Source organism: Balearica regulorum, chromosome Z (assembly GCF_011004875.1).
Source record: "Balearica regulorum gibbericeps isolate bBalReg1 chromosome Z, bBalReg1.pri, whole genome shotgun sequence".
Lineage (NCBI taxonomy): Eukaryota > Metazoa > Chordata > Aves > Gruiformes > Gruidae > Balearica > Balearica regulorum.
In genome coordinates, this window is record NC_046220.1 from 45,344,992 (window position 1) to 45,357,576 (window position 12,585).

The following is a 12,585-nucleotide window of genomic DNA, read 5'->3' on the forward strand; positions in this document are numbered from 1 at the left end:
ATGGGAAACACTTCCGTTCAATGTATTGGGAAGTTGGCCACATAGAGTTACAATTATGTGTAGCAAGACCACATACATCCAAATACAGAAAGCATATGCATTAAGACATATAAGACACAGTGAAAATATTTGTTTACAACAGGAAAATACAATGGTTTAGTTCTAAATACTCTTACCCAATCCTGGTTTTCCTCTTCCATCACACCCCAAAATGAAATTCAGTGAGTGAAAATACCTAAAGGTAAACATTTTAGACTGTTGCACACAAAATCAGTTACCTTGTAATTCCGATGTAGGACACCTCTTGCTTTGTATAATTATTAACCAATGAAATTCCAACATCTTGCAAAGACAGAACAATTTCTTGTTCTGCTAGTTCTGCTTTTACACTTTCATATGTTAATTTAAAGACATTCTCATCTTCAGTGATCAGGACAATACGCTGCAAACCTTCAAAAAATGACACTAAATAGACCACTTTTCTACAATCCAGGCTGAGTATTTCCATTTTGTCCTACGAACAAGAGAGAAAAAATTTTTGGAATTCCATTCATCACTACTCCAACAGCAAATGCAAAATCTTAGCAACACAAACAACAATAGAAGACATTTTTTAAAAGGACAGGAAAATAATAAAATTTTTAATTATGAAGTTTTACAACAGTCTCTCTCACACACACACTTTTGAACTGAAAAACAATGTTTACTGGCACAAGCTCCAGAAAACAGTATTGTTACTGTTCTGTGTTTGAACCTCAGATATAAGATTGCTGATCGTATTCATTACATACAGAATTTCATACACACACTGATGAACAGGATAATAGATTAGAAAACCTTAAAGGGAGATTTAGATAATAAATCTACCTCTTTTGGGGTAATTTCCTCAGTTCTGTTTCCACATTTCCATTTCAATTTTCTAGATCCCGCTGGGTCTGCCCAAGTATACAGTACTGCCTTATTTGGCTGAAGACAGTCTTCTAATTCACTGAGGGAGCTAAAACAAAGTAATATTAAATTAAAATATCAATGAATCTTTTGTGTCAATAACTTTTGCATTCTAGCATTTCAACAAGAACACTGATTATTTTTTCAAATAATGAAAATGCAAACTTAAAACAGCATTGTGCATGAAAAAATATACATAAAACCATTCTCAGCACAATAATAAAAACAGTATTTATACTTCAAAATGCTTATAAATAAAGTATACCAGTAGATTTTGAACACTCACTCTCTTCCCCATTTGTGATTAGCAGGGAAATATTAACTAGAGAAAAAAACCCAGACACAATGGAGCTTACAAGCTGAAAGGAAAATTCAGGATTTTTGCTGCCTAATTCTAATATTCCAAGAGAAGAAAAGTGTGTTAGAAACACATTGTTTAGGAAAAGTTTCCCCTATATGATTTGCTTAAGGGAAAAAAGTGCAGTGTTTAGTATCTCGATATAGTGGATATTTTCAGACCAACACATTCTAAACTGCACTCCTCCTCACATACAGTTAAAAGCTGGCAGACTTGTCTTCTACAGCTCTCTGAAAGGAGCCTACCCCCAGGAGGGGAAGTGGAGAGGGAGGTGCTGATCTCTTCTTCCTGGGATCCAGTGACAGGACACATAGGAAGGTTCAAAGCTGCACCAGGGGATGTTTAGACTGGACATGAGGAACCATTTCTTTACTGAGAGGGTGGTCAAACACTGGAACAGGCTTCCTAGAGAGGTGGTCAATGTCCCAAGCCTGTCGGTGTTTAAGAGGCGTCTCAACAATGACCTTAATACCATGCTTTTAACTTTTTGTCAGCCCTGAAGTGGTCAGGCAGCTGGACTAGATGAACACTGTAGGTTCCTTCCAACTGAAATATTCTATTCCACTCTCCATAGTTCGTTACAAAAGTTACATATATACTTACTAGTTTTACACTAGGGATGCCCAAGAACCAGCTAAAAAAGCTAAAAATTAATAACCTTTACAGATAAAAACTGAAGCCAACAATTGACTGTAGTATTCACACAAATAGGAACATACAGCTGCAAGCTTAATTTGACTAGCAGCTCTTTCACTTTTCAAGTAAAAAAAGCTTTAAACAACACTGCTCTAATTGACTGAAAGGAAAAAATGGTAAAGGCTGTTCAGCTTTTCAAAAGAAACAGGTCAAGAATGCTGTACATATGCTTACACTTCTCAGCTCTGCACAGTATCTGCATACAGTAGCAAAGCATTACAAAGACATTTCAGCTTCAGAACAGGCACCAGTATAGCTACATGCAGATGCAGAAGCAAATGTTCACTGATTGCAGATAATTCATATTTGTTAAAATAGTTTTGACCTGACTTGACAAAATTTATATAATTACCTACCCATTTTTCAGCCCATTCCCTCATCTCATCCCATAAATTTTTAACACTTTCAGCTAAATTTCAACTAATTATGACAGAACACTCAAAGTCTCAAATCTACATTTGAGACTCATTTACAACTCTTTTGTTACTTTTCACAGTTCTGGAAAAGCCAAGCACATCCTTTGCCCCCCACCAGCAATGTAAAGGGCAAGGCCACAAAATTAGTTTTTGCTCACAAAACAGTTTTTTTACTTGTAGAAACAAGCACTTAGCACTACATAATGCTGCTCTGTTAACAATTCATTCTCTTCAATTTGTAAACCAGATATTTTTGGGAAAAAATTAGCCATTTCTTAAAAAATAGGCTTCTTAAGAAATAGCCATGTTTACACTACATAAAGTAACAGTTCACATGTCTCCATGCAGACATCCACACTAAAACTCTTCTTACATACCTTTGTCCATACTCAATAATTTCCTCTTTAGTATGGTTTATCAACAGAAATGGAGCTGCGCCGTCATGGTAATTAGAAAAGGTAATCACCGTAGAATGTTCAGTCAGGTTAACATCCACTGTAATTCCTCCAAGCTATCAGATGTAAAAATTATGAAGTAAATAACAGTGGAATGAATTTCTAGTAAAGCAAATGTAATTTAAGTATTTTGGAAAACTTTCGCTATCATAAAACCATCAAATAGTCAAACAAACAACCTGTTTTAACGTATCTTTAAAGTATTTCACTGATCTAACAATTAGGTAACATGCAAAACACTAGCAAATCAATCTCTGTGTTAGCTTCTACAGATGTGCTTCGCAGAGAGGCAGGAAAACAAAACACCTACCCACACAGCAGAGAGCATGAGAATGAGGATAATACACTTGCATAAACATAATCTTTTCCCCAGCTAAGGTTTTGCAATACTTGATTGTATGGGAAGACAGAAAGTTTTGAGAATGGAAACGAAACAGTTGTTTATGGTTTTTTTACTTAATTTTCAAAGGCAGCCATTTACCTTGTTGTCCAAATGCAGCAGCAGACAGTTTTCTTGCTTATCAAAATTTATCTTCTTTGGGGGGAGATCAGAATTTTCAACTCTAACAAGCAGTTTGTTGGCATCATTTTCAGGCCAAAAGGGAATGCACTAGAAAAAAAAAATCAGATATATTAAAGTGAGAAAAGAAACTTGCTGTTAAATGGCATTCACTTCAGCCCAAAGTTCATCTACTAAAATTCTACCCAAAAGCGTAGAGAGTGGGATCGGATACTCTATTAAAAAACCTAAGATTAATTACTTACCTGAACAGAATAAATTGAAAGGAAGTCAGAAATAATTCAGACTACATTGAAGAAACAGAGGAGTTAAGGAGCTAAAAGTGAAAACGTAAGACTTCACATTTACACAAAGTAGTAGATTTAAAATGGATAATGTATACAAAAATCCAGAGTATAAAGCTAAGCATGGCTACAACACTGAAATGGCCAAGCTTGTTTAAAGGACAAAAAAAAAAAAAAAAATACTCAATAACAAGGGGATATTAGCATAAATATACCCCATAGTAACTTGAGTACACAAGACATCAGCATACTAGCTGTTCTTTTTAAATACATTTTTATATTTTTTTTAAATATATATATATAAAAAAATAGATATACAGACACATATATATGTGGGTATTAAACATATATAAATAAAATATGAAGCACTAGGCAGCTAAATCATAAAGCATATTCTGCTATTCACATCCACAACTGACTTCACAGCCATTCTGGGTTTAAAAATCCCACAGATAATCTCTCTTCAATAATTCACCAAATCGGTAAGACGAGGGGGCAGGGAAGACAAAACTTTTAATTGTAACTAATGAAAAGTTTCCAACTAGTTAAAAGAGTCCTGCCATGGGAACAAGCCATGATTAACTCTCAAGCAGCAAGAGTCAAAGTCTGTCTAGACAGACTAGGTTTTTTCCTGTATTTCACCTGTTCACCTGCAACATCCAAAACTTCAGGAACATCTTTCTTCAACATAGGTTAAGAAATGAGATGTTTATATTTAATTGCATCTGAATCCTAGAATTAAATCTTCAGTGGTGAAAAACTAATTCACCAACTTACCATGCCACTAAGTTCCCTTTCCCATTGTTTCTCACACCACAGGAAGCAGGAAGACAAAGGAAAAAAATATAGTTAAACAGCAAGACTGAAGGTGTTACCTACATCAACATGTATCCTACAGACAAGGGAAGTTTAAATTGCTTTGTAAACCACCATAAAATACAGCAAGTAAGTGTCAACATGGGAATTAAGAGAAGTCAAAAGGAAATTCAAGGAGAATAAATCATCAGTAAATTAAAGTTTGAAATCAAAACCGCAATAAGTAAAAAGGATTGGTTAAACAAGAAGTTACAAAATCAACTGCAGCAATCTGAAAAATAATTTTTTCCAATAATCTTTAGCCACAGAATGTGTCACAAAATGATGCTGTTTCCAAATGTTTTGCCACACACTTCCTAAGTGCTTCACTATAAAAGTATTATATTTATACATCAATCTCCATTCCATAATAGAATCTTTAATTCATATTTAGCAGTTTTCTATTGCACAGTCTTCAGTAATGTTTTCTTTCTTTCTCTAAGAATGTGTGTTAGTCAACTGTCTTGTACTATACCTAACTCGAAGGAATGTCCTTGGCAGGCCATTTCATACTAATCACTGTCCAACAACTTCTATTACAACCTTTGAAGAACAACGGATTTTTCTAAAAATAGTTAATTAAAGTTTCTGATAGCTTGACTACTTTCCAGACAGGAAACATGTCCAAGAGAGGAGAAGGGTTCTACACAAGGATCACTTTTTTCCTGAGAAGACATGATATCTGTCACCAAGAAGAAAGAATGAATAAAAAAAGATAAGTAGCAGGAAGGACTCTGCTTAACTTAAAATGACAAAAAATAGAATGGAGGGTAGAGGGGAGCAAGTTGAGAAAGGAATTAACATTTCAACAAGCTTGTTTTTTTGAAGATCAACCTAATGTAAAAGAGAAAACTGAAAAGTTATCAAAAAAATCATAGGCATTCATTAAAAAAAAAAAAAAAATCTAGTTTAGCTGGATAACAGAGTTTCGTATCTCAGGAACAGATCAGATGGGAATTTGTTTGTGGAAATCTGTCCTGGATGCCCAAAGATAGACCAATAGTGACTGGACTCTACCTAGATTTAGAAGAGATAAGAAACATATTGGATTGTGCAACTGGGTTACAAATTAACAACCTTGGCAGACTTGTCACGACACAGATTTTTAGGGACTGCTTATCAAAAGGGAAAGTAATGACACAATGTGGAAAGGCAAGAAATTTTGGGAGTGAAGTTTGGAATGATGTAGGAGGGAATGCGGATTCCTCTGTTAACTTCTACTACTCCATTTGATGAAATGCCATATCTAATCTTTCAAAAGACATTAGGAGTAATCCTAAAGTCTAAAGTCTTCCTTGGATACTTGACAGCTGAAAGGAGACCAAAATCAATCAATACAATTATGAAACACCTGAGAAACAATGACACCTGTGCGACAAGCTAGAAAATTCTGTAAGCATATCAATAAAACAGCCAACACAGGAAAACCATAGATTATACATGTAGCAATGTATTTGAACTTTCAAAACTATTAGCTTTGAATAGTTTTTGCAGAAAATTTCAAAAGTTCTTGTAACATAATTCAATTTATTCTACGAACAACACTGCATCAAATGTAAACCACAAAACACCAAGAATTAATAAAATCTGACTAGATTTTCTCAGAGTAAGAAGTTACATATGAAGTGGCCCATGCCACTGCACATGAACCTTTGCCATTTCAGAGCTTTTTCAATAACCTAGATGAGAAATCATGCATGTAAGTAACCCAAAACCTATGTAAGAGTCAAACAAAAGTTTGATTCAGAGGAGCATAAGAGTATTAGGAAATAGAACAAATGTGTAGGCTTATGGCAAATGGCCTATTCTTGAATAAAAGCAAAGAAACTTTTTTGAAGATAATGATAAACATTATGCGAACCTGCACTGACTTAAAGATCTAAACATTATTGTGTACCCTTAACAAAAATCACAACAGAACAATGACAACAAAAAGCAAGCAAAGTAGTATCAATTTCATAAATCAAAATAACGATGTTTAATGGTGTTTCTTTTCCATAATCATGAAAGATAAAATGTGCACTTAAGGAGCACCCTAAGTGTTAAGGTGCCAAAAAACATAACAAAAAGATCTGGCCATGTATCTGACTTAAAATATTCTTTTAACTTTGGTATTTTACTTTGTAAGCATTTTTGGTAGCCATTTGGAGTATCTACAATGCTAAAGAAAAGCAAGTGGGCATCCAACTGCATTATTTGTTAGGCTAAGCTCTGTCTCTGTTTTGGATATGCTCTCTTCAAGACTCATTGGAAGGGAGATTTCACTCTTCCACGAGGCAGTATGGACCACTTTCAGCTTTCATAGACCTCCAACACTACTCTAAACAGGTGTTGCTTCTCCTACATGTCCTGAAGGAAGGCATGATGGCCTCAAAACACATACAAAATGTATTTGTGGGATACTGCAGTGCAAACAGCCAAGCTGCACACACAGCCTGCAACAGTCTAGAGCTCTGCAGCATAGACAAAAACCCAAAAGCCATTTCCACACCACTTGGCCTAGTGGCCAGTGATCCCTCTCTAGAAATGATGCATTAAACACTAAAAAGAAGCACTGAGACTGGTCCCAGAAGAACAGTTTGGAGCTATCTAAACTGACCCACATGAGGGATTTTCTTCCTATATGAAAGTGGCATGACATGCACCAGGTCTGTCAAACCACTATCAGATACCACCACAAAAACTGAACAGAAGTTTCAGTGCCACTGCAGAGAGAGATGATACAGTAACAGTACAGGGCTTCTTTACTATTTATGGTGCAGGTAACAGAGAAAACATTCCAATTACAATGTAAACCAGCTTTACAATATGTCCTAAAGAAACACTGAGAAACAGTGGACACAGATAATTTATTGGAAAAGCACGATATATTCAGACATTGTTATTGAACACTATGCATGGTTCATATTTTCCATCACCGAGTGTTCAAACTGATTTTTTTTCCTTAGAGAAACAATTGTGAATAAATTCCATTATAAGTTTACCTGTTGCAAAACAAGAGGAATCCACTTTTCCTTGCCTTCTTCAGCTACTTCCAAAGTGTATTTGCTTCTATTTGAGATCATAAAAAACGGAGTGAAAGTTACAATTCTAGTAATATTAAAACTGCTGTTGTTTATGGTGACACCGACCTGTGAATAGAAAGACATTGTTAGAAGTATGCTGTTCTTTTCTTACCTCATTTATGTGTCCCAAAATTAATGAATCTGAAAGATAAATTTAACTCACTTGATATTCCTTTTTATGACTCTTGCATTTCACAGACCCATGGCTTCCAACAGTGTCCAGTGAAAACTGATCAGACAGTTCACTGTCAGTTACCATAAGTTGCACCTATGAAGAAGCACTCCGAATTAATTTTCAATTTACAGACACTGACAACATTTAAAATAATGCATAAAGTATGCATACATATATGAACATAAGTTGATAGTGGAAAGACTGGTGTTTCTATCAAAAAGAAACATAAAAGAAACATGTTTCTATCATAACAATTGCAGGATCGTCTCTCAAAGGTATTTTCTACCACCCTTAATTATAAGTTAAAGTGGAATAAGCATTCTAAGTGTAAGATACTGCAGAGGCAGCAACCACATAAGGATCCTTTCCAAAACTTATCACAATTAAAATCTCAAAGGCAAATCAACACTCTTGCAATTTCTCTCGTATCATTCATCCATCAGTAATATTCAGCAGTAAAAAACTCACATAGCAGACTCAAATGGTAAACTGCATCTGAACCTTAGCTTACTACCAACTAAGACCCAATCTACCAACAACCACTGCAAGCATTCACTTTTCAAGTAGCATTCAAGTACCACAGCTTTAGATTTCTTACACAAACTCTAAGTCTTATTTAGAATAAACATCTTTATTGATGCAGTTTAAATTAAACAAAGGAAATCCTTTTATTTAGGAATTACTTCTCTGTAAATTTTACTTGTTTCAAAGATGAGAATCTCTTTCTTAACAATATCTTTGATAATGTCAATTTCTCATCTCAAGTGTATCTGACAACACTTACTTAATGTATTCTGTCTTTAGACAGAGCTATTGTAGGTTTCATGCCCTTTACAGAGCACAGCATGGCGTACATAACTCTCAAAGTGTAAAAATGCTTTCATACAACACAAGGGAGTACAGAGCTGTCAGGTTATAATATAATACCTTGTTATTTTGGAGGAAGTTTTTGGGCTGGAAAGAAAAAAGGAGTGGCTTTTTGTAATCTGGAGGATGCTTGCGGTGAATACCATCAGCTTTGTACTGCAACATTCGACCGGTTTTATTTACCATCCAGTATGGACTGTGAATTGCTACAACCATCTGCCCAGTTGTGTAGGTCACGTGGACAGCAATATCCAGTTCAGTCTTATCCAACTCTGTGATACAGTAAAACGTTGTGAAGCTGATGTCTGGTAGATTGCTTTTTATATGGTATTCACTTTTCCAGTTTTGATCAAGATAGTTAAGCAACTGTAAATCTAGTTTTGTTTGATCCAAGACTGCATTATGAATCTGAGCTGAACACCCTTCTTGTAGAGTGTCATATTTGTTCCCATTTCCCTTTAGAAAAAAAAAACAAAAACAAAGAGTGTACATTTACATGGGTCACATTCAGAATTCATATCAACTTTTATTTCCTAGCTAGCTTTGAAAATTAGGATACAGGTTATTTAGGCCAAAATTTAAAGTGCTTACTATGCTATTTAACTGTGTTACATTCTTAAACATCTACCTTAATACAACATTTTACAGAAAAAAAACCTATGCATGGTCATCAATATCTAACACACACAAAAAAGAAAAACATCTGTTACCAAATTCAAATAAACAAACATGTTTAAATGACATATTTCCTCAACTCAGTAGTTCTTTCACTAAATTTAAATTTGTAAGAGAAACACAGAAAAGAGTCTGTTACTTCCATACATTTGCTTGAGGCCACGGTCTCTAGCTCTAGTAATTGTGCATTTGTGACAAAATTTTATTATTAAATTCTACTAATCGAGTGCAAATACTAAATACTAACACCATCTGAAAAAAAAATGTTTCAGTGTCTCCCATCTATATTTCTATTATTGTAAGTCTACATCAGTAAGCAGTGGGTCACAACCATAGCAGATCCACAGAATGCAACATTTAGTGCTAACGAACCAGTATCAACACCATATATGTTTTAGGTGTTTTACTTAAGATGGGCTCTCATCTGGTGCTGGAATGGATGCCTATTAACAGTCAAAATGCACCTAATAATTTAGAATTGCATCTGAAAAGAATATAAAGTCTGGTACTAGACTGCAATTCAAATCAAAACATGGCAAAAAGGCAGGGCTGTGAGAATTCGTTAAAAGCATGCTACTGCTAAAACTCAGAGACAGTGACAGCACATAAAATGCTACTGTAGGCTGACCCACTTATGTCATTTCAGGCAGTCATACTTCACAGGAAAAAGTACACTTTTAATTAGGCTCAAGCTGCCCTTAACAGAAAGTGACCATCTTACAGGGCTAACTTGTATAGTGCGAGTTTTACTTTGCCTATGTATCTAAAGTGTGACCTACTACTAATGACTAATAGCATCACTTTTCACATTCTGGTACTGTTTCATTTTGTGGACAGAGACTTGCACTTACAAGATGTGTAAACTTGCTGCACAAATACTCCAGCAGAAGTCCTTTCTTTTAATATCCATTTATAAACATATTTCAACCAGCTGGTCAGCTTTCATATCATAGGTGGAAAACACACACAAAAAAAATTAAACATTCAAGAATTACCTCAACAGAGTAAGTTATTTGATAAGGAAGGAGATTGCGGAGAAGAACAGAGGGCCATAAATGAACAACATATGGAAAATCCCATTGATCTTCTGCACATAATGAAGATGTTAATGTGTCTTTTACAGGAACAATATTGATGATAAGTGAATGGTTAGTTGACCTCACAGACTGGCATTTCCTTTGTAATAAACTGTCAACGTTTTTCATAATTTCATCAAATGTAATTCCTTCACACATATCATATTCTCCATCCACTCCATTTTCATTGGGTAGCGGTTGCAGACTCAGTACGGATCTGTAAATGAAAACGTTATTTAAACACTCAATATGAGATTGAATTTTTCAATTACAAAAGTACCATACAACACTAGTACTATTTGGATTTTAGAAGATTTCTGACAGTAATTCATTGCCTGCCTTTATCTTGCTTAAAGGAGGAAGCAACAGGTGGTCTGGATCCCAAAAGTTCATGGAATTGTACCAGTTGGGTTTTTTTGTTCCATACCTCCACATACTTCCCTTGCAAAGAAGGGACTGGTGGAGATTCTTATGAAGAGGCTGCTGAATTCCCTTACAAGCACCGCAATATTCCTGTTCCAAGCAAAAGGTCTGGATAAACAATTCACCGCAGATGACAGATCTGCAGAAAGTGTGCTTCTTTACAGTCACATAGAGCATCAAGTTTATGGGTTATTTATACACATGGCTTTTGTAAGGCAACTGCTTTAATCCAATCAGCTGCTCCTTGACTGAAGAGTTTTGTTAGTAAACATTTCCTGATTGCCTAGTGGAACTCACCCATAAGTCTGTGCAACAAATCAGAATGTCACTAAACCTTATTAAATAAAATACAGATAGTTAGAAATATTAATGAACTTACATTATCTACAGTAAAGTGTAACTTATTTAACAAAAAGATACACAGCTGTCATCCTAAAAAAAAAAAATGGGGAGAAGATTTGGGGAAAAACAGAAGGAAAAATTATCTGTAATCATAAAAAACAAGCAAAGCAAACTTATCTGTCTAAAAATTGGTAAAAGTTCAGCTAAATTGTACAAACTTACTGCAGTTTTAAGTAGGTATTAGCCTGAAGGTGCTAATAGACAGCTATGCTAGAAGCCAAGTCTTTCTAAGATTGACAAGTCTTTTTTCTACACCTGTGAGATACTTTGAATTTTTTTACTTCAGAATCACAAAAATCAAAAGAAGCCTATTAAAAAAAAAAAAAAGCTGTAATATATCGCTAGATTCACTTCACTACAAAAAAAAAAAAAAAATCTGTACTGTGTGGATAACAATCACTGTTCCAGAAGCACCTGGGGTCAAATTCTTAAAGTAACTTAGCTGATTTAAGTTTGGTAAAATGAATTTCAAAAGACTTCCAACTCAAGAATTAAATAGTATCTTGTTTAACTCAGACCAGATGCTTTGAAAAGATCCTACCCAACAATGATAGTACAGTATGAATTACAGTATTAGGGAGCAAAAGGAAGCAATTTTTTTTTTTTGCATAATTATATGGATACAATAACCAACAATGATAAACATATCCCACGATAAAAGAACAATGCAATAAAGTACCTGTAAGAGGACAATGGTATGTTGAATTCATTTTCTGGTGAAGCAGTCCCTAAACATCTTCCTTCCTCAAAAATATTTAATGGGATTGAAAAATGATTCCTTATCTATGTGAAATAAAAATCCAGCCACATGCATTAGGAAAAACTGGAAAGATAAAGTATTTTGAGCCTAACAGAGCACAGAATGAGAACTCTCTCATTGTTCATTTTTCCCATTTACCATTCAAAGTCACATATTTCAAAAGAATTGTCTCTTATACCAGCAAATCTCCCGAAACTATTTGGTTGTGCAGTTTGATGATATATTATAATTATGGAATCAATATATTAGCTGTCAAATTCTTTTCAAGGAGAAACACAAAGACCTGTAAAACCAAAGACAAGTAAATCTGAACTATATAAGAGCTTTCTCCTAAAAATATAGCAGCTACAAGGGTGTGTGGGTCAAAATCCATACGGCAAAAAACACAAGAAAAGTCAAATATTTATTTAAGGTTAAACCATCAATGCCCAATATAATTTGGGAGGTATATCGTTCTCCTGTTCATTGCAAACATTACTTTTTTTATTTCAGGGTTAATTTAATGGCATTATTAGGTCTGTGAAAAAAATTAATTTAGGGAAGAATAAAACAGTAAATCTGGTTATTAACCAAGTCATAAACAACTCTGGGCAAAAGCAGCAACTGAAAT

At 34.7% G+C, this 12,585-nt stretch overlaps 1 protein-coding gene across 2 annotated transcripts in view; it reads right to left on the reverse strand.

Annotated features, from left to right (window-relative positions):
- The window catches only part of VPS13A (vacuolar protein sorting 13 homolog A), a 109,446-nt gene that overhangs the window by 33,187 nt on the left and 63,674 nt on the right, over nucleotides 1–12,585 (reverse strand). For both annotated transcript variants that reach the window (XM_075740885.1, XM_075740887.1), the window contains exons 46-54: nucleotides 11,895–11,998; nucleotides 10,310–10,607; nucleotides 8,700–9,095; nucleotides 7,761–7,865; nucleotides 7,517–7,663; nucleotides 3,355–3,483; nucleotides 2,796–2,929; nucleotides 868–997; nucleotides 279–514 (exon numbers count right to left, since the gene is read on the reverse strand). In XM_075740885.1, the coding sequence (XP_075597000.1) occupies nucleotides 279–514; nucleotides 868–997; nucleotides 2,796–2,929; nucleotides 3,355–3,483; nucleotides 7,517–7,663; nucleotides 7,761–7,865; nucleotides 8,700–9,095; nucleotides 10,310–10,607; nucleotides 11,895–11,998 (1,679 nt within the window). The remainder of the gene's footprint in view (nucleotides 1–278; nucleotides 515–867; nucleotides 998–2,795; nucleotides 2,930–3,354; nucleotides 3,484–7,516; nucleotides 7,664–7,760; nucleotides 7,866–8,699; nucleotides 9,096–10,309; nucleotides 10,608–11,894; nucleotides 11,999–12,585) is intronic.